This window comes from Hemiscyllium ocellatum, assembly GCF_020745735.1.
Source record: "Hemiscyllium ocellatum isolate sHemOce1 chromosome 27 unlocalized genomic scaffold, sHemOce1.pat.X.cur. SUPER_27_unloc_7, whole genome shotgun sequence".
Classification (NCBI taxonomy): Eukaryota; Metazoa; Chordata; class Chondrichthyes; order Orectolobiformes; family Hemiscylliidae; genus Hemiscyllium; species Hemiscyllium ocellatum.
In genome coordinates this window covers 658,860-683,238 of record NW_026867516.1, presented here as the reverse complement: position 1 = coordinate 683,238, position 24,379 = coordinate 658,860, and the positions used below count along the sequence as shown (strand labels likewise).

At 48.5% G+C, this 24,379-nt stretch overlaps 1 protein-coding gene across 4 annotated transcripts; it reads right to left on the bottom strand.

Annotated features, from left to right (window-relative positions):
- Positions 1-1,226: 1,226 nt before the first annotated feature.
- On the bottom strand, positions 1,227-23,163 carry LOC132808531 (gastrula zinc finger protein XlCGF8.2DB-like). Of its 4 annotated transcripts, none has more exons than XR_009642100.1 (4): positions 16,028-16,259; positions 14,941-15,141; positions 12,931-13,035; positions 1,227-1,244 (listed from the first exon to the last, which is right to left on the bottom strand). XR_009642100.1 is itself a non-coding variant. In XM_060822161.1 (2 exons), the coding sequence occupies exon 2, from the start codon at positions 22,042-22,044 to the stop codon at positions 20,941-20,943; it is 1,104 nt and encodes a 367-aa protein (XP_060678144.1). In that variant the 5' UTR covers positions 22,045-22,294; positions 23,100-23,163; the 3' UTR covers positions 18,227-20,940. The 4 variants fall into 4 exon arrangements, 1 of the variants encoding a protein (XP_060678144.1); XR_009642098.1 differs by lacking the exon at positions 1,227-1,244 and adding an exon at positions 12,420-12,818 and having other exon boundaries at positions 16,028-16,257; XR_009642099.1 differs by lacking the exons at positions 1,227-1,244; positions 14,941-15,141; positions 16,028-16,259 and adding exons at positions 12,420-12,818; positions 23,100-23,154.
- Between the last annotated feature and the right edge of the window lie 1,216 nt (positions 23,164-24,379).

Here is a 24,379-nt window from a genome sequence, read left to right as displayed (position 1 = left end):
TATTGGTCAGACCATTGAGTATAGGAGTTGGGAGGTCATGCTGCAGCTGTACAGGCCATGTTTGGGAGACTGCATTTGTTTCTGGTCTCCCTGCTATTGGAAAGATATTGTGTAACTTTGAAAGGGGTCAGAAAAGATTGACAACCTGTAGCCAGAGTTGGAGGGTTTAAACTACAGGGAGAGGCTGAATACACTGGGGATATTTTCCCTGGAACATCGAAGGCTGAAGGATGACCATGTCGACATTCATAAGGAGCATGGATAGGGTGAATACCCAAGGTCATTACCCCAGGGTAGGGAAGTCCAAAACTAGAGGGGCGTATGGTTGAGGTGAGAGGGGAATTTTAAAATTCTTCTGGTTGGGCACATGAATAGAAAGGATTTAGAGGGATATGGACCACATGCAGGCAAATTGGAGTAGGTTAATTTAGGATACCTGTTTGGCACAGACAAATTGGACCGACTGCTGTATGACTTTCATCGTCTTCTGTGAAAGCAGAAATCTGATGGTGAAGACTGGAGTTTCAGGATGTTTTGCCCTTACTGGGAGCAGAAATGTTTGACTGAAGTGTGTTGGTGTTAATGTCTTGATGTTCCATTTTGCTCCCACCTTCCTGGAGATGTTAACAGGTTGTTCATCAAGAAGCTGCATTGCACCCTGAATTGACATTTTTTTTTGCTGAGTGAGGCAATACTTCCTTCGAGTTACGCTGTACCAAGGATCCAGTTACAAAAGGACAGCTTGGTGGTGACAAACAGTAAAGAAGGTGAGGTGGGATGGGTGGAGAGTGTGTGTGCTTTTTCTACGCTTTTTTGCTGGGGGAGGGGGGGTGGTTCTGAAGCTGTAACAAAGTTGGGTCACAATAAAGGTTACCTGAACTTACTACCGGGCTCAGATTCTCATTGAAAGCTTTGAACTCCAAGAGTTTTTAGTATTAAAGCTGCTCATTTCTTTCAGCCTGCTGCACTAAGTTTCCAATGTCGCGTATCAAATGGAGCAGTGAATGAGTAGCTAGTATCTTGAAAAATTGGGAATTTTTCAGGAGTGCAGACTGAATCATTTCATTGACATTGTAAAGTGTAATGGCAGCACCGGGAGGTGTGGGCTGTGTTCACAAGATACAATATGGAGGAGCCGGTATTGGAGTGGGGTGGATAGAGTTAAAAATCTCACATCACCAGTTATAGCCCACAGATTTATTTGGAAGCACCCACTTTTGGAGTGCAGCTCCTTCATCGGGTAGCTGTGGACCAGGGTAATGAGACACAGATTTCATAGCAAAAGATCACAGTGTCATGCAACTGATAGGAGATATTGAACAAGCCGAGATTGCTGTTACCTCTTTCATCTTTTAGAATGGGTTGCAGGTTTTGGTTCATTAATATAAATCTTTTAAACCACATTCTCGAGATGACTTAAGGTTTTATAAAAAATAGGTGACATCTCAGTCCAGACAATGCTTTAAAGGTGTGAGGTTCGAGTCTATCAGTATCCCAATCTTGAATCAGACCGGTTCTATTTCCAAAGTAGGAATGTATAAAATATTACATGGATTGACTGCCTGCAGTTTACGTGCTCTTTGAGCAAAATTGAATGTATCTGCAAGAATAATCCTGCCAATACAAATTCACCCCAAAGAGATATGTGTGTGCATTCATGAGAGAATGTGAGTGTGTGCATGTAAGATTGTGTGCGTGCAGGTAAATTGTGAGTGTGATGGAGTATAAGCCTGTGAATGTGTTGGGGGGAGTATGTCTGTGTGTCTGAGAGAGAGCACGTGTGTATGAGAGAGGTATGGATAAAAGCAAGGGCTTGCATTTTGTGAAAACCAGGAAGGGCAGGACATGTACAGTTAATGGTAGGGCCCTGGGTTATGTTGTAAAACAGAGAGACATGGGGAGGGGAGGGTGGTGAGGGATCATGTACTTTTTTAGAGAGGCTGGGACTTTTTTCACTGGAGTGAAGGAGGCTGAGGGGTGACCTCATTGAGATTTATAAAATCATGAGGAGTGGCGGTAAGGTGAATAGCAAAGGGTTCTTCCTTAGCATAAAACTAGGGGTTATTAAAAATGAGCTCGAGGCTAGGTGACATATTTCCTTAAGGTGAGAGGAGAGAGATTTAAAAGGAACCTGACAGGTAATGGTTTGACAGAGAATGGTTTGCACGTGGACTGAACTTGCTGAGGAACTGGTAGATGCAGGTACAGTTACAACCTTTAAAGACATTTGGGTGGGTACATGAATGGAAAGGTTTAGAGGGATATGGGCCAAATGCAGGTGAGTGGGACTAGTTTAGTTTCGGAATCCTGCTCGGCATGGACGAGTTGTTTCTGTGTTGTATACCTCTATGAACCAAAAGTGACCTCATTGAAATCAGTAGAATTCTGAAAGGGGCTTGACAGGATAGGTACAGATAAAATGCTCCTTTGGTTAGGGGTGTGGTTAGGGAGTCATAGAATCCCGAAAATGTGGAAGTAGGCCATTCAGCCCATCCATTCCACACTGGCCCTCTGAAGAACATCCCACCCATACCTACCCACTTACTCTATATTTCCCATGGATAATCCACCCTAATTTGCACATCCCTGGGCACTATAGGTAATTTAGCACAGCCAATCCACCCTAATTTGCACCCTAATCTATAAATTACCTTCTCAAGAGTATAATTTAAATGCAGAGCTTTTCTAAGAAAAATGTCAGTCTGACTCAACATTGGGACCCAGACAGAATTCACACTGTTATTAGAAAAACTCTGCATTTAAATGACATTCTTGAGAAGGTAATTAAAAACAAGTTCAGGGATTAACATATCACAGAGCAGAAACCCATTCTAAAAGATGGAAGATTTAATCTAAAATTGTTTAATGTATCACATTTTCATGACACTGGACTGTTTTTGCTACAAATTCCGGGATCACGATCTAATTCTCCACAACCACCTGATGAAGGAGCGGCGCTCCGAAAGCTAGTGCTTCCAAATAAACCTGTTGGATTCCAATCTGGTGTTGTGTGATTTTTAACTTTGTCCATGGGAAACTCATGAGTTGTGGGCTGGTAACAGTTGTTATTTTGTGATCCTGATGAAGGACTTTTGCCCGAAACGTTGCTTTCTCTACACTTTGGATGCTACCTGAACTGCTGTGCTCTTCCAGCACCACTAATCCAGAATCTGGTTTCCAGCATCTGCAGTCATTGTTTTTACCATTTTGTGATCCTGCACTCAGATGAGACTGGATATTGCTTTTTAATGGATCATAACTGAAACAACAATGGAACACCTTAAATTCAAGGAATTTTGATGGGCAAATCGAACCTTGAAGAGATAATATTCTTACATTAATAACGCTGGGTGACCCAAATTAGACATTTTATTGATAGTTCCAATATCATATTCCTGCTGGATTCTTTTCAGGGCAAACAATTTCAGATGGGAGAAATTCTATATCCTGGGGAGGCAGTGAAATAAAAAACAGTTGTTTAAAGCATTTTAACTGTAGACCCACGAGCTCTTGTCCATTAAATCTCTTTATTTGCAGAAATAGCCCGTGAAAAGGTCCATGTCCCTTTAAAATGCAGATTGCCTCTTTTAGATATGAGGCCGTTCCGTTAGATGTCGGAATATCTGTTTAAATGGAGCCGTGAGCTTTCCCAATGTAGACAGGGCTCCTCGAAACGTGGCAGTGTCCCCCCTGCAGCTGCAGAGCGAGACAGGAGAGTTTGTTTTTGTGAATGAGCAGTTGTAGCGCGAGGTGGCTGTTGCTTGGTGACGGTGAGGCTCCCCCGGCCCCGCCCATCCCCCCGTGCAGACGTCACGCGGGGGTGAAGGCGGTTGGGAGGAGAAGTCGCTCGAGCGGGGAAGCGGCGGCCGTTAGGAAAATGGCGCCGTGCGGCCCGGGGCAGACCCCCGTCACTGGTCACCGCCGCCTTCCTGGCGCAGCTGCTGTGTCACGGCCACACCGGCCGGCTGTACAGCAGGCAGGAGCCGGTGACCATTCTGGAGGCGGATGGGGTTAAGGGCCTGTTTGGGAACTGGTCGGCCGCCTGGGTGGTGGAGTTCTACTGGTCGTGGGGCGGCCCCTGTGTCAACTATGAGGCCACCTGGAAGGTACTGGGCCCGGGAGGTGAAAGGTGAGGCAGGTTGTGGGGGGGACGGAGGGGAAGGAATGTGGGGCCTGTCCTGTCATAGTCACATTTTACACTCACTTTCCATCTGCTTTTACTGGCGCTTGTGCTGTTTACCCCTCACTGTGTTTTAATCCTTGTGCTGTTTACCCCTCACTGTTACTTGTGCAATTGCTGAGGGTAGTGTGTAAATACTAGTGAAGGATACTATGCACCAGCATGTATATGTTCCTCAGTTATTGAAGGGGCAGGACCTGTTGAGAATGGTTAGTAAAGTATGTGGTGCACTAAGCCTTGTTAACATGGAGATAGTTTGGTATTTGGAAAAATATACTTTTTATTATTTAGAATCATAAAGATGTACAGCACATGAACACACCCATTTGGTCCAACCTGTCCATGCCAACCAGATATCCTAAATTAATCTAGTCCCATTTGTCAGCACTTGGTTCATATACCCATCCTGATGCCTTTTAAATGCTGTAATTATACGGCCTCCACTACTTCCTCTCGCAGCTCATTCCATACGTGCACCATCCTCTGCATGGAAAAGTTGCCCCTTAGGTACCTTTAATATCTTTCTGCTCTCACCCTAAACCTATGCCCTGTAGTTGTGAACCTCACCCCTATTCTGGGGAAAAGACATTAAAAAAAATGTTGAGCAGCCAGACAAAAGCGATAAAATGTTGAGCCACATGGGGAAAAAGAACTGTGGCTCTACCCTTTATTTCTCCTCTTGGCATTTGAACATTTAACATCTGTCAATAACACCAGCATCGCCACAGAGCACGTTGTGTCTGCTCCTCGGTGTGAACAACAGCGCACCTGCTCGCTGGTGTCACCAGTACATTGTCCATGCTCCTCGCTGTCGGCAGAAAAGGAGACATCGCTTACCTCTGTTCCTAAAGGTCTTCCCTTTATTCTTAAAGCTGTGTCCTCTGGTCCTAGTCTCTCCTACCAATGGAAACATCTTCCCAATGTCATTGCACTGTGGGGATGAAGCCCTAGCCTGTCCAGTAATTTCTGGTGGGTGAGACTAGGCCTCAAGGTTAGAGGGAGTAGCTTTCAGAAAGAGATGAGGAGGAACTGCTTTTCCCAGAGGGTCGTGAATCTATGGAATAGTCTAGATTAGAGTGGTGCTGGAAAAGCACAGCAGGTCAGGCAGCATCAGGAGAGTAGGAAAATCGATGTTTCGGGCAAAAGCCCTTCATCAAAATCTAGGGAATACACTGGCTAAGGAAGCAATAGAGGCAGCTTCATTAAGTATATTCAAGATACAGTTGGGTGGGATTTGGCCTGGTTGGGGAGTTAAGGGGTTCCTTGTGACAGTGCAGGGAGGAGAAGATGAAACGATGGATAGATCAGCCATGATCTTAATGAATGACGGAGCAGGCTCACTTGTAGCAACTGGAGTGAATCCAGCGAGGGAGCAGACTTTGGGACCTCAGGTATGTGTCTTGGTTACCTGGGTGAGGAGAGACAGAAGTTCAGGTTGGGACTTTTTTCCATAGCTTGCCAGAGTCTGAGGAGTGACCTTATACACTTTTATATCATCATGAGGGGCATGGATAGGGTAAATAAACATGGTATTTTCCTTTGGATGGGGCAGTCCAGAAGTAGAGGATAATAAGCTTAGGATCGAGTGTGTGGTGCAGCAGCAAGTCAGGCAGCATCCGAGGAGCAGGAAAATTGACGTTTCAGGGAAACTCCCTTCAGGGAAGTGTGTGTGTGTGTGTGTTTGTGCGCTGTGAGTGTGTTTTTGCATGTGTGCCTGCTTGATAAAGTGTGATTGTGATGGAGTATGAGTCTGCGAGAGGGTGAGAGTTTTGAGGGGGTGGTGTGTGTGTATGTCTGAGAGAGAGCGTGTGTGTATGAGAGAGGAATGGATATAAGTGAGGGGTTGCATTTGCTAAAATAAAGGAGGGCAAGAGTTGTACAGGTAATGGTAGGGCCCTGGGTCATGTTGTAGAACAGAGACATGGAGGTGTTCAGGTTCATTGTTCTTGAAAGTTACATCACTGGTAGAGGGGGGTGAAGAAGGTGTTCAGCACACTTGCCTTCATGGTTCACATGCTGAGTTCAGGAGTTGGGACATCATGTTGGAGATGCACACAGAAAGTACGTTACTCCGAGGGTGATAGGTGCCTGTAACGCATTGCCAGCAGAGGTAGGGACGGTAGATTCATTCAAGGTGCATCCAAGCAGTAGGACAGTCGAAGTTTCGGGCACAAGCCCTTCATCAGGAATGATACATGGATGTTCAGAGGGGCATCAGCGTCCTTCTGTGCCAGTTGTCAGACAGGTGCAGCAGGCAATGAGCATGGCAAGTGGTGTGTTAGCAAGAGGAATGGAGTTCAGAGATGGGAATGTCATCCTGCAGTTAGGGGGTCATTTGAATAAATTCAAGGTTGAGTTAATCTGATTTTTGAACAAGAAAGAAGTGAATGTTTATTGCGGAAGGCAAGAAAATGGTTTTAAGCCCAGTTTAGAACAGTTCCAGAGTCAGACAACACAGAAACAGACCCTTCAGTCCAACTAAACCGTGCTGTGTTCACAAACTAAACTAGTCCCATCTGTGTGTATTTGGCCCATATCCCTCTGAACCTTTCCTATTCACGTACTTATCCAAATGTCTTTTAAACCTTGTTACTGTACCTACATCCACCACCGTGTCTGGACATTGATTCCACACACAAACTACTCTCAAAAAAAAGGCGCTACTCCAGTCTTTTGAAAATCTTTCTTCACTCACCTTCCTCATTTGCTCCCTAATCTTGAAACCCCCATCCTAGGGAAAGGACACCTGCGGTTCACCTCATCTACCCTCCATGATTTTATGAGCCTCCTTTTAAGGTCACATCTCAACCTCATGTGTTCCAGTGAAAAAAGTCCCAGCCTATCCACCCAGCTGTAGGTATATTCATATCCAGTTATGAATTGTTCAATGCTGGTGCTGACTTGAAAGACCGAATGGCCTAGTCTTGCTCCCAACTCTCTCACTCTGTGTCCAGGACAGCAAGAGGCCCTAAGTCAGGAGCAGAAATTAGGCCATTCAGTCCATCAGGTCTAATCACCCCATTCAATCGTGGCTGCTAGGTTTCTCAACCCCATTCTCCTTTAACCCTTGATACTCAAGAACCTATCTGTCTCAGTTTTAAATATCCCCAGTGACCTGGCCTCCACAGCCTTCTATGGAAATAGATTCCACAGATTCACCGCTCTCTGGCTGAAGAAGTTTCTCCTTTCTAAAAGGACTTCCCTTTACTCGAAGCGCTGCCCTCTGGTCTGAGTCTGTCCTACCAATGGAAACATCTTCGCGACATCCACTCTGTCTGGGCTGTTCAGGATTATGTATGTTTCAATTAGACCCCCCCCCGAGTGTGGGTCTTTTAATCAGCATGAACCAGACCATTCAGGATGAGGTACAGCAGGGATTGGGGTCAGCAAAATGAGAATGTAGGGAGAGTGTGTGGATTGGAGATTTTCAGCTTGGGAATGAGAGAGAAAAGAGGGTTTGCTATAACTTAGAATTGATCGGATGGGCCAAAGTGTGGTAGATGGAATTAAATTTTGAGAAATTCGAGTTGTTGCATTTTGGTCAAGCAATTCAGGCAGGACTGACAGAGATAAGGGGAGTGTTGCAGAACAAAGAGACCTTGGAGTGCAGGTTCCATAGTTCCTTGAAAGTGGAGTCTCAGGTAGACAGGATAATGAATGAGGCATTTGGTAGGATGGCCTTTATTGGTCAGAGCATCGAGTAGATGAGTTGGGAGGTCATGTTGTGGCTGTCCAGGATGTTGGTTAAGCCAATTTTGGAATACTGCGTTCAGTTCTGGTCTCCCATTTTCCATGGAGCATCAGAGGCTGAGGGGTAAACTTATAGACCTTTGTAATGGGCATGGATAGGGGGGGGGGGAAACCTAAGGTCTTTTCCCCAGGGTAGGGGAGTCCAAGAAAACTAGAAGGCATATGTTTGAGGTGAGAGCAGAATGATTTAACAGGGGTCTGAGGGGCAATCTTTTCACATAGAGGGTGGTGCATGTATGGCACGAACTGCCAGAGGAAGTGGTGGAGACTGGTACAATTACAACATTTAAAAGGCGTATGGATGTCGGTCTGTTCTCAGCTCTGCTGGATTTGTGTTGAAGCTTTGGCCGCCCCCCCCCCACCCGCCCCCCGAGAGTGGGATGGTGCTTTCAATTTTGTGAAATAACAAAAGAAAAGAACTTTCCGCAGAAAGTAGAATTGCTTGTTCAGAATTTCTACCCTGCACTGACAGTGATGACTTTTGTAATCTCTTTTTACATTTCAGGATCTGAAGATGGAAGTTTCAAAATCAACAGACGAAGGCCTAATGCCCAAAACGTTGACTCTCCTGCTCCTCGGATGCTGCCTGACCTGCTGTGCTTTTCCAGCGCCGCATTTTCTGACTCTGACTCTCCAGCGTCTGCAGTCCTTACTTTGACCTCCATGTCTGACAGTCATTCAATCCAATCCATCGGGACCGCAACAGTTTGCAACTATGATTCTGTGAGGAGCAAAGCTGTTTGGTTCCTGTTTGGGTACGTTTTCAGCATCAGTGGGACTGGATGAGAGACCCTACCATTGCAGTGCACTGAGTGAGGAGCGTGCAACAGCTCTACGGTTTGGAAAGAGGAATTCACGGTGGAGAGAAGCTCCACATGCGTTTGTGCGGCTGAAGCTTCGGCCATGGAGAAACCCGAGGAATCCCGCCCCGTGGAGAAACCATGGAAGTGTGATGACTGTGGGAAAGGCTTGTTTCCCGTCTGCCCTGGAGACTCATTGGCGCAGTCACACTGGGGAGAGGCCGTTCCCCTGCCCTGACTGCAGGAAGGACTTCAGCGATTCCTCCAACCTCCAGACCCACCAGTGGATCCACATGGGGGAGAGGCCCTTAAGCTGCCCCGAGTGCGGGAAGGCCTTTACCCAGGCCGCCTCCTTGCTGACCTACCAGCGGGATCACGTGGCATTGCAGGAGGATTGAAAGAAAGACGGCCGAGTGCCTTTACCAACTGGACTATCAACCCAGTTCCAGTGGCTCCCGAGTTCGATTCCCACAACAGATGGCGGAATTGGAATTTGGTCAGAAATCTGGAGTTCAGAATCTAACGGTGAAACTATTGTCGGTGGGGTGGGGGTGGAAAAAAAAACCCCTTCTGATTCACTCAGTTCTTTTTTAGGGAAGACTTGAGCAGTTATTAGAGCAGTCGTCCCAGCTGCATCCTTTACCCGCTCTGGCCTACACGTGACTCCAGACCCACAATAGTCTGGTTGACTCTATGCTGCTCATCCAACTTACTTGGATACAGGTTGAAATTGCTGAGTGAGGCAATACTTCCTCCAGGTTAAGGCGATATCAAGGATCCAATTACAAAGGGACAACTCAGTGGTGACCAATAATGAAGAAAGTGAGGAGTTGCACTTTGACCTTGAGCATTTTTTAAAAAATTGCTACTTTTTCTACACCTTTCTGCTGGGAGATTCTGAAGCTGTAACAAAGTTGGGTCACAATAAAGATTACCTGAACTTCACACTGAGCTCATACTCTCAATGAGAGCTTTAAACTGCAACAGGTTTTTGGTTTAAAACTGCTGATTTCTTACAGGAGAAAGTTAGAACTGCAGATGCTGGAGATCAGGGTCAAGATTAGAGTGGTGCTGGCAAAGTACTGCAGGTCAGGCAGCATCCGAGGAGCAGGAAAATCGACATTTCGGGTTTGCTCCAGACTCCACCCTCCTTACTGTGTCAACCATCTGTGAGTAGGGTACTCTCTTCACAACTCCTTTTCCATTTATTTCATTCTGGGCTTCAATTTATGACTTGCAGCAACTGAAAGGAAAGAGAGTGAATCCATGGAATGGACAGAATTGGGAAAAGTTTGTTTATAACAGAGTGTTTCATGTATTGAGTGAATGTAAAGAGGAAGTGGTGGATGCATGTTCAGATGCAACGTTTAAAATTCATGTGGATAAGTACATGAATAGGGAAGGTGTGGATGTATATGGGCCAAATACTGGCAAGTGGCACTAGTTTAGTTTGAGAACATAGTCAGCATGGAATAGTTGGACTGAAGGGTCTGTTTCTGTGCTGTCTGACCATAACTGTTCTGTCGTGGTCTTAAAACCATTTTCTTGCCTTCCACTTTAAAAATGTCTACTCTTCCTGTATCCAAAACATAAACCACAAAAAAACACACCTCATCCACACAACATAAAAATCCACACTTTGTTGTTCAAAAATCAGATGAACTCAGCCTTGAATAAATTCAATGACTCCCTAACTGCAGGAAGACATCCCCATTTCTAATCTCAGTTCAGCCTGCTAATATACCACTTGCCTTGCTGCACCTGTCTGACAACTGGCATTGACTGATGTAGAAGGATGCCTCTAATCAAAGCACTGATCACAGGGTGGTCTGGTTTCAGGACCTGATTTCTCTATCCTCTGTTGATCTCCCTGTTCCCACAGACTAAGATGTTGGTCTGTTCTCAGCTCTGCTAGATTTCTGCTAAAGCTTTGACCCCGCCTTTTATAACTTCTGGAACGATAAAATATTCAATCAAGACCCAAGCCACAATCTCCCAGCCTGTCAACTATCCTAATACAAGGTGTAGTCATAGCAGGGAATCAAACAAGAAAAATAAAACAAAATCGTAAATAAATAGATACACGTGCTTAATGTTTGTTCATGAGGAAGTAAACCAGAAATAGGGGTCTCCCAGGAATCTTCCAATGCCCTACTTGAGGAATTCTGTCACCCTTACACCTATGAGGATCCAGCTATGAATTACAACAACATTTACACCAACAGAAATAAAGCAACGGTTATCAAATAGAGATAAACAGCATGGAAATAGACTGTTTCTCTATCTCGTGCACACACGAGATAGATCATCCATGGGGGTGGGTTTGTATTTGCAGCATGGTGTTTGCAAATACATTCAACTTTGCAAGGTTTGTAGCTCAGGTTGAGGATTAGGGTGTAGGTTTGCTCGCTGAGCTGTAGGTTTGATATCCAGACGTTTCATTACCTGGTTCGGGAACATCATCAGTGGCGACCTCCAAGTGAAGCGAAGCTGTTGTCTCCTGCTTTCGATTTATATGTTTGGCCTGGATGGGGTTCCTGGGGTTTGTGGTGATGTCATTTCCTGTTCATTTTCTGAGGGGTTGATAGATGGTAGCTCGATCTATGTGTTTGTTTATGGTGTTGTGATTGGAGTGCCAGGCCTCTAGGAATTCTCTGGCATGTCTTTGCTTAGCCTGTCCCAGGATAGATGTTGTCCCAGTCGAAGTGGTGTTTTCTTTCATCCGTATGTTGGGCTACAAGGGATAGAAGATCGTGTCTTTTTATGGCTAGCTGGTGTGCGTGTATCCTGGTGGCTAACTTTCTTCCTGTTTGTCCTACGTAGCGTTTGTGGCAGTCCTTGCAAACCCCCGGAGTATGGGTCTGGGTGATATACGCGTCGGCAGGTCGGTGTGGACTTGTTGGGCCGAAGGGCCTGTTTCCACACTAAGTAATCTAATCTAATCTAAAAAGATTTACAAGGATGTCGCCAAGACTGGAGGATTTGAGCTATAGGGAGAGACAGAACAGGCTGGGGCTATTTTCCCTGGAGCGTCAGAGGCTGAGGGGTGACCTTATAGAGGTTTATAAAATCATGAGGGGCATGGATAGGATAGATAGACAAAGTCTTTTCTATGGGATGGGAGAGTCCAGAACTACAGGGCATAGGTTTAGGGTGAGAGGGGAAAGATATGAAAGAGACCTAAGGGGCAACCTTCTCATTTAGAGGGTGGTACGTGTATGGAATGAGCTGCCAGAGGAAGTGGTGGAGGCTGATACAATTGCAACATTTAAAAGGCAACTGGGGGAAATATGGGCCCCGTGCTGGCAGGTGGGACTAGATGGGGTTGGGATATCTGGTTGGCATATACGAGTTGTCCAGGTTCAGGTGGATTGACAGTACTGAAATACCCATAGTGCCCAGGGATGTGCAGGTTAGGTGCATTAGTCAGGGGTAAATGTTGAGCAATGGGGTAGGGGAATTGCATGGTGGGTTACCCTTTGGAGGATCGGTGTGTAGTCTTTGGGTCAAGTGGCCTGCTTCTACACTGTGGGGAGTCTCTGAAGGGGAAGGGATTTTTGTAAACTGTGCAAGGCAACGCAGGAGTAGTGCGGGGGCCTGCTGTTGGCCTTGCCCTGCCCCTTGCACCTCCCCCTGTTGTTGAGCTGTCTAAAACACAGCTATTCTTTCTCTGCCCTTTTGCTGGGGGCATCTGCAGCTGTAACAATGTTGGGCCACAATAAAGGTAACCAGAACGTACTGCTGGGCTCAGGCTCTCATTGAAAGCTCCAAGCGGTTTTTGTTTTAAAGCTGCTCATTTCTTGCAGCCTCCTGCACTAAGTTTCCAAAGTCGTGTATCAGATGGAGCAGTGAATGAGTAGCTGGTTTCGTTAGAAATTATAAACTTTTCAGGAGTGCAGGCACTGCATCGTTTCATCGGCAGTTTACTGGCAGCACCGGGAGGTATGGGCTGTGTTCATTAGAAAGGAGGTGGAGGTGCTGCTGTTGGACTAGGTGGGACAAGGTTGAAAAATCACAACAGTGGGTTATAGTCCAACAGATTTATTTGGAAGCACTAGCTTTCAGTGCGCTGCTCCTTCATCGGGTAGCTGTGGAGCAGGATCAGAAGACGCAGAGTTAAGAGCAAAAGGTCACAGTGTCATGCAACTGATATGATATATTGACAAATGTAGATTGATGTTAAACATTCAGCACACTTACCTTAATTGTTCACACCATTGAACAAAGGAGTGGGGACATCATGTTGAAGGTGTACAGGATGTTGGTGAAGTCACTTGTAGAGTACTGAGAAGGCTTCTGGTGGCCCTGTAATAGGAAGAATACTATTACAGAGAGTCCAGTAAAGATTTACCAGGATGTTGCCAGGACTGGAGGGTTTGAGTTATAAGGAGAAGCTGAAACTGTCTTCACTGGAGCACAGGAGGTTGAGGGGTGACCTCATTGAGATTGATATGATCATGAGGGTTCTAAGTAACATGAACATCAAATAGCGAGGAGCCTGCACGGTTATGTCAAGTGAGTGGGGGAGAAATTGTGGCATTTGGACACTTTAAATCCATCAAAAACAGCATCTCCATAGAGCATACTGTGCATGTCAGGTGAGGTGCCAGAAGACTGGAGGTTGGCTAACGTGGTGCCACTGTTTAAGAAGGGTGGTAAGGACAAGCCAGGGAACTATAGATCAGTGTGCCTGACATCAGTGGTGGGCACATTGTTGGAGGGAATCCTAAGGGACAGGATTCTACCTTCATCTAGGTGGATGGGCTGGGACTTTTTCACTGGAGCATTGGAAGTGGAGATGTGACCTTATCAACGTTTATAAAATCATGAGGGGAGAGATGAGGTGAACAAAGGGTGTCCTTCCCCTAGGGTTGGGGTTTCAAGATTAGGGAGCAAACTTTGACGGTGACAGGAGAAGGATTTTAAAAAGACTTGAAGGGCACAATTTTTTTTTTACACAGTAGTTCACGTGAGGACTAAATGTCTAGAGGATGTGGTGGATGCAGGTACAGTAACGTCATGAATAGGAAAGGTTTGGAGGGATATGGGCCAAAACACTGCCAGGTGGGACTGGTTTAGTTTGAGAACATAGTCAGCATTGACTAGTTGTACTGAAGGGTCTGTTTCTGTGCTGTCTGACTCTGGAACTGTCTTAAAACTGGATACTGGTCTTACAACCATTTTTTTGCCTTCCCCCACAAGCATCCACATAAAAATCACGTGAACTCAGCCTTGAATATATTCTATGACCTCCTAACTGCTGGAAGACATTCCCACTTCTGAACTTAATTCCTCTTGCTAATATGCCACTTGCCTTGCTCATTGCCTGCTGCACCTGTCTGACAACTGGCACAGAAGGACGCTGATGCCCCTCTGAACATCCACGCATCATTCCTGATGAAGAGCTTGTGCCTCAAACTACGACTGTCCTACTGCTCGACCCACTGTGCTTTGCCAGTTATGGTCTTCTCTACGTCAGGAAGACCGAGCGTAAACTTGGGGAATGGTTTGCCGAGCATCACAGCCAGGTCCACAGAGGCTGAGCGGACTTCCCAGTCTCCACCCATTTTAATGCCCCTTCCCACTCCCCTTCTGACAAATTGGAGGAACAAAACCTCATCTTGTCTGAGCAGTCCACAGTCCGAAGGACTCGACACTGAGTTCTCCAATTTCAAATAATCTCCCATCCCATCCCCCAACTCACTTCCCAGCCCTTTCCACTCTTCCCTGCCAACTAGATTCCTTCCTCCCATTCACCAACCAGGTTATGGGGATAAGGCAGGAACAGGATACTGATTGAGGATGATCAGCCACGATCATAATGAATGGTGGTGCTGGCTCAAAGGGCAGAAGAGCTGACTCCTGCATCTATTGTACCTTCTACCTGTCTCCACCTATCCTCACTTCATCACCCTGCCCCCAGCACACCCTTGTTCCACAGCTCTCCCTATTCCCACCCCCAATCCTGAACAAGGGTTCCACCAGATACCTCAACTCTTCCACCTACTGATACTGCCTGGCTTGCTGCATTCGTCCAGTCTCCTGCCTGTCTATTTTGTCAATTGAGACAAAGGCTTGGACTAATTTTTCCAGAGTCTGTCCCCTCACTGGATTCACTCCCATTCCTTTCAGTTGCTCCAAGTCAACAATTGAACCCCAGAATGAAATGTAAATGGAAAAGGGGGTGAGAAAAGAGAATGCTGTACTCACAGATGTTGGACAGAGGAAGGAAGCTGCAGTCTGAGTGAAGCTCAATCTTCATTGAGAGAGGGGAGGGGCAGGAACTTCAGAACCTCATGGCCCAACTTCCGCGTTCACCAATAGGGGAGCTCCGAATGGCAGGAGGACAAATCTCCTTCCGGTCCTCCGGTGAGCCTTATTTGTCCATCAAAAGTAGGTTTTGCCCCTTTTCTGCCGACAATGAGGAACACGCACAATGTTTTGATGACATTGGCAAACATGTGCCCTGCTTGTTGACACCGAGGAGTGTACACAATATGCTCTGTAGCAATGCTGGTGTTATTGACAGATTTTCAGTTTCCAAATGTCTATTGGAGATCAAAAAGGGCAGAGCGATATTTTTTCCCCCATGTGGCTTGATATTTGATTGCTTTTGCATTTGTTTGGCTGCTCAATGTTTTTAAGTCTTTTCCTCTGTGTTGGGGTGACCTTCACAACTAGAGGACATAGGTTTAGGGTGAGGCCACAAAGATATAAAAGATACCTGAAGGGCAATGTTTCCATGCAGAGGGTGGTGTGTGTATGGAATGAGCTGCCAGAGGAAGTGGAGGAGGCCGGTATAATTACAGCCTTTAAAAAGTATCTGGATGGGTATATGAATAGGAATGGTGTAGAGGGATATAATGCTGGCAATGGGGACTAGATTAATGTAGGATATCTGGTTGGCGTGGACAGGTTGGACTGAGGGGATCTGTTTCCGTGCTGAAAATCTCTACGACTCTAAATAATAAAAAGTCAACTTTTCCAATGAACATATCCATGTTAACAAGGCTTAGTGCACAACCTGCTTTACTACCCGTTCTCAACAGGTCCTGCCCCTTCAATAACTGAGGAACATATACATGCTGGTGCATAGTATCCTTCACTAGTATTTACACACTACCCTCAGCAATTGCACAAGTAACAGTGAGGGGTAAACAGCACAAGGATTAAAACACAGTGAGGGGTAAACAGCACAAGCGCCAGTAAAAGCAGATGGAAAGTGAGTGTAAAATGTGACTATGACAGGACAGGCCCCACATTCCTTCCCCTCCGTCCCCCCCACAACCTGCCTCACCTTTCACCTCCCGGGCCCAGTACCTTCCAGGTGGCCCCATAGTTGACACAGGGGCCGCCCCACGACCAGTAGAACTCCACCACCCAGGCGGCCGACCAGTTCCCAAACAGGCCCTTAACCCCATCCGCCTCCAGAATGGTCACCGGCTCCTGCCTGCTGTACAGCCGGCCGGTGTGGCCGTGACACAGCAGCTGCGCCAGGAAGGCGGCGGTGACCAGTGACGGGGGTCTGCCCCGGGCCGCACGGCGCCATTTTCCTAACGGCCGCCGCTTCCCCGCTCGAGCGACTTCTCCTCCCAACCGCCTTCACCCCCGCGTGACGTCTGCACGGGGGGATGGGCGGGGCCGGGGGAGCCTCACCGTCACCAAGCAACAGCCACCTCGCGCTACAACTGCTCATTCACAAAAACAAACTCTCCTGTCTCGCTCTGCAGCTGCAGGGGGGACACTGCCACGTTTCGAGGAGCCCTGTCTACATTGGGAAAGCTCACGGCTCCATTTAAACAGATATTCCGACATCTAATACAACGATGTTAACTTTCAACTGCGTTCAGGGAACATGTATTTTGCTCTGAGTAAGTCTATTGAGTTTAACTGCAGCATGGCTGTAGTTTTAAACTTGTTTGCTTTCCTGAACAGCTAGGTTTAAATGTTTTATTCGTTAGAAGAAAATTAGTGATAGTTCACATATCCACCCTGAAATGGGGTGGGTAACTGGATTGAGTGGGTAGGCGCCATACTAAGTTTAACTTTGGGGACAGCCTTTGAGCTGCATATGAACAAACTGCTTACATGTTGCACTTATCGACTGCTAAATATCGGCTCTTGTTATCTTAACACTTAGCCTTCTGATTGGACATTGCAAAGGTTCACCTCCCGCCCACACCCCGCCAGCACCCTTCCCAAGGGTCAGACCCTCCCTCTCTCCAGGCACACAGTCTGAATAATTGACGAAGCAAAATTCACTGTCAAATCCCATCAACATGGAAGATCCCAGCCCACCCTACCTCCCACTCTGTACCCAACCCATCCAAAAACCACAAAACATCATCTCATCTTTAAAAAACAAAAGAAAAACTGGACCGCATCAAAACGTTCAACAACGGTCAACGCTATGACTGTTACACAACACTTTACGGAGCTACATTTCAACTTGAGTTCGTTTGCACTCCCTCATGAGAGTTCACATTAAAAGCTCATTGTACCAAATCAACGGCATGCCACAGCTCTCTGGAATTCAGCGGAATTCTTCCTGGTATCCCTCATGTTTTCTGGTTTTTTTGAGAAAGGAGACCCTCCCGTGAGCTTCGCCTTCAGATCTCCTTGGCTACGCCCAAAGTTTCGGCTGATCAGTTCAAGCACAGGGTCGCAGCCTTTTCTTGCTAAGCTCAGCTGGCTTAAACGTTAGCAACGCCTCTGGTTCCCGTTGGGATTTACGCTCCCGAGCGCAGACCTGGCCCGCAGCCTCTAGTCCCACAGGTCCTGCTGACTGCAAACTGTCCTTCTGTCAGCAAAAATACAAACACGACGGGGACAGTGTTCATTTCGCTATTCTCAATGTCAACTCTGACCCCACGAAAGGTTCTCTTTTCAGGGGCGGGCATGTCAATTGCCTACTTGGGGTTTGGTGAAATGTCTCAACAAGTGTTTCCGTTTGTCTATATTTACAAGAATTCTAACCCCAACTAGACATTTACATGTAAAATCTAAGAATTATGCAACGTGACACATGAAAGCATGATGAGGAGCATCTCCTGTGTCCTCTCTCAGCTCAGAGAAGACTTAAACCCCGCTCCCCCCTGTCACATTCCTCCAGGTGACAAAAGGAACTTAACGCAGGCGGATTATAAGGGGTTGCTCAGTGGTCACAGCGCCAATGGACCCGGGTTCAATTCCAGCCTCAGGGGCAACTGTCCGTGTGGAGTTTACACATTTCCAGCCTGCGCCTGCGGTGCTCCGGCTTCCTCCCACAATCCAAAGATGCATAGGTGAGGGTGGATTGGCTATGCTAAATTACCCATAGTACCTAGGGATGTGTACGTGAGGGTGGATTGGCCATGCTAAATTACCCATAGTACTGTTAGGACGGAATTTGTCCTTGCATGTTCGTTTTAGGAGGAGAGACAACAGACGCTCAATTGTTTGGCACAAGCAGACTTTATTGCAGAATCGTAGGTGATACAGTGAATCACCATGCATTCACTGGAGAAGGCGCGTTCTGCCTTCCCCTCCCAAATCTGCTCCTGCTATACTCTTTGCTAAGCAGAGCTTCGCGGAGCTACTAAGCATTGCCTTATTAGGACATTTCGCGATTGCTAGGCGTTTCCTGTTATTGAGCTCATTTGGGCATTGGCAGCTGAGCTGGCCACGTAAGCAACAGTTTCAATTTCCCAATCAGCAGCTACAGCTACAGTTTCGATTCCCCAAACAGCAGCTATAGCTCCACCCTCCCTTGACCTATTTTATCCTAACAGTACCCAGGGATATGTAGGATTGGGTAATTTAGCATGGCCAATCTACCCTAACCTACACATCCCTGGGTACTATGGGTAATTTAGCATGGCCAATCCACCCTTAGTGTAGGATTGGCCAGGCTAAATTGTCCTATAGTATCCAGGGAATGTGCAGGTTTGGGTGGACTGGCCGTGCTAAATTACATAGTGTTTGGGGATGTGCAGGTTAGGGGGCATTGACCATGCTAAATTACCCATAGTGCCCAGGGATGTGTAGGCTAGGTGGGTTAGCCAATGGGAATTGCAGGGTTACGGGCAGAGGTCTGGGTGAGGGAGGGTTGGTGTGAATTGGATGGGCTGAAGGGCCTACTCCTACACTGCAGGGGTTCTAAGCGTGAGATGAGGTGCTTGACAGAAACGATGGGGAAGAGGCAGTGAAAACACAACGAGACCGTTTGAAAGTGGGAGCATGACAGGAGGGGGTGGGTAAATGGGATGTGGTGAGGGAGGGGGCTTAGGAGAGAAAGAGACACAGAAAGAGAGGGTCACACACAGATACAACTGGTGAAAGTGGGGAAGATTGTGATAGGTTCAGATAAGGTGGAGGAAGAAAAGCTGTTCCCTATTCACTGATAGTGACAAGGTCAGGGGCGGCCTGAAGGTCAGGGGTTTGAGCAGGAGAGAGAGGAGGAAAACAGAGGAAAAACAGGTTTACCCAGCAAGCAGCAATACGCTGGAATCCGCTGTCACCTCAGAGAGACAGACAGACGCAGAGAGAGAGAGAGACAGAGCCAGAGACGGGGAGGTAATCAGATGAAAGGCCTCCCTGTGCTGTGAGATCCAAAAGGAGCACGCGAGCAGCTGCCCCAGTGTTTCTGGCGGTCTGAGGCATCTCCCCCTCGCCCCATTACCGGTACCGCTCTCCCGTCCCATTGGCACCTTCCCGGTGAACGGCCCACTCTCCCAATACACTCAAGCTGCCCCTTCCCCCACCCCCCCCGGGGGCTGGAAGAGGACGGAACAGCCCGTTCCGGAGCGGGGCTCGGGAACGCTGCCCATGTCCGCGACGTCCTTTCCGAGAAAGGAAACAAAAAGGACAACAGACAGGGGACCACCCGCATCAACGGGAATGACAACATTTCACCCTCAGACAAGGCTTTGTCAAGAGATGTACAGCATGGAAACAGACCCTTCGGTCTAACCCGTCCGTACCGACCAAATATCCCAACTCAAACTAGTCCCACCTGCCAATACCCGGCCCATATCCCTCCAAACCCTTCCTATTCATATACCCATCCAAATGCCTCTTAAATGTTGCAATTGTACCAGCCTCCACCACATCCTCTGGCAGCTCATTCCGTACACACACCACCTTCTGTATGAAAACGTTGCCCTGTAGGTCTCTTTTATATCTTCCCCTCTCACCCTAAACCTATGCCCTCTAGTTCTGGATTCCCCAACCCCAGGGAAAAGACTTTGCCTATTTATCCTATCCATGCCGGTCATAATTTTGTAAACCTCTATAAGGTCATCCCTCAGCCTCCGACGCTCCAGGGAAAACAGCCCCAGCCTGTTCAGCCTCTCCCTGTAGCTCAGATCCTCCAACCCTGGCAACATCCTTGTCAATCTTTTCTGAACCCTTCCAAGTTTCGCAACAGCGGGGAGACCCAGAAATGGAAAAGACTGAAGGGGGAAGTCAGCGGTTAATCTTTTGAAGAGGTTACAAAGGAGAGACCTCTGTCTGCAGCGGGAATGACCCCCACAGTAGCAGGTCGAGGTGAACGGCATTTAAAGAGAAGCTGGATACAGACGTCAGGGAGAAAGGAACTGAAGGGAATGCTGCTGTAAGGGAAATCAAGTGTGAGCGAGTGAAGGGGAGGTGCGTAGAGGCTCACATGGGTCAGAAATAGAGAGAGAGAGACCAGTTGAGCTGAAGGACCTGACTGGAGACTCAATGGGACAGAGAGTGAAATCTTGGATCCACCTGCAAGAGAAGGAGAAACACGTGATTTACCTTCCAGGATTAAGCAAGTCCCGCAGATTCTGCAGATCACTTTATTGGCCAGAGCACTGAGTATAGGGGTTGGGGTCTGGACAGGACATTGATTCGGCCACTTTTGGAATACACAGGAACCTCGATTATCCAAAGGACACATGCAGGGTGTATTTCAGTCACTTGACGATTAGATCCCTTACAGTGTGGAAACAGGCCCAACCAGTCCACACTGAGCCTCCGAAGAGTAACCCACCCAGACCCATTTCCCTCTGACTAATGTACCTAACACGACGGGCAATTTAGCATGGCCAATTCACCCTGACCTGCACATCTTTGGACTGTGGGACGGAACCGGAGCACTAGGAGGAAACCCACGCAGACGCGGGGAGAATGTGCAAACTCCACACAGTCTGTCGCTTGAGGCAGGAATGAAACCCGGGTCCCTGGTACTGTGAGGTAGCAGCGCTAACCACTGAGCCACCGTGCTGGTTCATCTAATTCTGGATAATCGAAGTTCCTCTGTATTATGTGCACTTCTGGTCTATCGGAAGGATGTTCCCCCGTGTGGACCTGCTGGTGGATCTGGAGGCCGGACGAGTGGGGGAAGCCCTTGCCGCAGACCAGGCAGGTGAAGGCCCCCTCGCCGGTGTGGACCTGCTGGTGCCGCAGCAGGTTGGACGACTGGGTGAAGCCCTTGCCGCAGAGGGAGCAGGTGAAGGGCCGCTCCCCGGTGTGGACCCGCTGGTGCCGCAGCAGGGTGGACGAGCGAGTGAAGCCCTTGCCGCACAACGAGCAGGTGAAGGGCCGCTCCCCGGTGTGGACCTGCTGGTGGGTCAGCAGGGTGGACGACTGGGTGAAGCCCTTGCCGCAGACGAAGCAGGTGAAGGCCCCCTCGCCGGTGTGGACCTGCTGGTGCCGCAGCAGGTGGGACGACTGGGTGAAGCCCTTGCCGCAGACGGAGCAGGTGAAGGGCCGCTCCCCGGTGTGGACCCGCCAGTGCTTGAGCAGGTGGGACGAGTGAGAGAAGCCCTTGCCGCAGTCGGAGCAGGTGAAGGGCCGCTCCCCGGTGTGGACCTGCCAGTGCTTGAGCAGGTAGGACGAGTGAGAGAAGCCCTTGCCGCACACCGAGCAGGTGAATGGCCTCTCCCCGGTGTGGAGCCGCTGGTGGGTCAGCAGGTGGGACGAGTGAGAGAAGCCCTTGCCGCAGACGGAGCAGCTGAACGGCCTCTCCTCGGTGTGGACCCATTGGTGCGAGAACAGGTTGGACGACTTGGTGAAGCCCTTGCCACAGACGGAACAGGTGAAGGGCCGCTCCCCGGTGTGGACACGCTGGTGGGACAGCAGGTGGGACGAGTCAGAGAAGACCTTGCCGCAGACGGAGCAGGTGAAGGGCCTCTCCCCGGTGTGGACCCGCTGGTGGGTCAGCAGGTGGGACGACTGGGTGAAGCCCTTGCCGCAAACGGAGCAGGTGAAGGGCCGCTCCCCAGTGTGGACACGGCGGTGGATCTCCAGCACGGAGGGGGAGCGGAATCCTTTCCCGCAATCCCCACACTTCCACGGTTTCTCCATGGCGCGCGGAATGCCTCCTGAGACTTCCTTTCCCCACAGTGGGCAAACTGGCTCAGGCACGTGCCCCTGTGGTTCAGGTAAAGATGATACTTTAAGAGCCTACTGAAGCAGACAAAAACGTTCAAAGAATTTTCCCCTTCTGGACTGAAAGAGGGACGTCTCTCCTGTCCCACGAATCAAGGGGCTCTGTCAGACCTTCACATGGTACTCAGTTGGGAAGCTCTACCTGCAAAGCTGCTCTTCTCATATCCTGTGAAAAGGGGATTACAAAAGTCATTGCTGCCTGCACATGACAGGAATTCAGAACAGATCATTCTAGTTTCTGTAGAACTTCCCTAAAACAATCAAGTTACAATATGCAGATGCCAGTGTTGGGCTGGGGTGTACAAAGTTAAAAAAAAATCACATCACCAGGTTGTAGTCCATTAGATTTGTTTAGAAGTTCGAGCTTTCAGAGCTCTGCACCTTCATCAGGTAGCTAGTAAAACCTCCAGGCGAAAAAGACAGCAGATGCTGGAGATCAGAGTGGTGCTGGAAAAGCTCAGCAGGTCAGGCAGCATCCGAGGAGCAGGAACAAAAAAAATCAACGTTTCGGGCAAAAGCCCTTCATCAGGAATGAGGAAAGAATGAGGACACTTTCCTCATTCCTGAAGAAGGGCTCATGCCCGAAACGTCAAATCTCCTGTTCCTTGGATGCTGCCTGACCTGCTGCGCTTTTCCAGCAACACATTTTCAGTTCTGATCTCCAGCATCTGCAGACCTCATTTTCTCCTATAACCTAGAGTTGTGTGATTTTTAACTTTAAAAAGTGTTGCAAATCTCCACCCCCTCTCTCTCTCTCACACACACACACACACACACACTTTTCTTCAATTCTCACTCTGCTGTCTCTGATATTACCCATCCCCCAGTATTGTCCAGAAAGGGACTTATTACCAAAAAAAGCTGTAAATCTCCATCCCACATACTCTTTAACTCTTGCTGTACCTAATATCCCACCTCCCCCCATGCTCCAGCAGGGTCTGACTGATGCTCATTGACTGAGCCACACTCACCTCTTCCTGGACACAGGGACCCTCCAGACCAACACAACATCAGCTCCCCTTAACCGCCCCCCCCGTAACGGCGCATGTGCAGGAGCATCCGGTCACGTGAATGGAGGGACCGCCGTCGTCACAAAGGCCGCGCGTTGATTGGAATGAGTGCCCGCCCGTGCGGCGTTCCAGCCTTTCCCATTGGTCCACCGCGCCGTGCGTCACGCGGCGGCGCTGGTCTTTGTGACGCCCACGCCCACGTGACCTCTCTCCTCCACCACCACCCCCAACGCGCCCCTCCCTTCACCTTGACACGGGGAGGCATGACCAATGGGGAGCCTTGGAGGACCGGAAGGAAGGTTGGTCCTCCTACCAATCAGAGCATCCCCTCATTGTCTGAATGCGGAAGTTGGAGCATGAGCTCCTGCTGCTCTCTCTCTCTCTGAATGAAGATTGAGTGTTACCCCAGACTGCACCAACCTCTGTGAGTACAGCACCCTCTCTTCTCACCCCTCCTATTCCATTTCTTTTCTCATTTTGGGATTAAACTGTTGGTTTGTAGGAAGTGAAGTGAAAGGAGGTGAACTTAGGAAAGGTGCATATGCTGGATCGCTCTCTCTGTCTCTCTCGTGTCCTTCATCAGGAATTGCGGAGGGGGGGGGGTGGAAAGGGTGCTGAGAGATAAATAGGAAGGTGGGAGTGGGGCTGGGGGTAAGGTAGATGCAGGTTGGGTGGGGGGTGATGGCGACAGGGTGGAGCAGATTGGTGGGAAGGAAGATGGACAGGTGGGACAGTTCAAGAGGGTGGTGCTGAGTTGGAGGGTTGGAGCTGGGGTGGGTGGGGGGAGGGAATGTGAGGAAACTGATGATATCGATGTTGATGCCATGTGGTTGCAGGGTCCTAGGCCACCTGATACCTGGAGGAAGAATGCCTCTGCATTGGGACCCTCCAACCATACAGGATCAATATTGATTTCACCAGTTTCCTCATTTTCCCCCCCCAGCCCAATCCCAGATACAACCCTCGAACTTGGGACTGTTCTTTTCAACTGTCCCACCTGTCCATCTGCCTTCCCATCTATCTGCTCCACCCTCCTGTCTGACCTGTCACCACCTTCCCCCACTTTCATCTCCCCATAGCATTCTCAGCTCCCTTCCCCCAGTCCCACCTCCCTCCCATTTATCTCTCAGTCCATTTGGGCCCACCCCACATTCCTAATCAAGGGGTTATGCCCAAAACGTCAAACCTCCTGCTCCTCAGATGCTGGCTGACCTGCTGTACTCTTGCAGCACCAGACATTT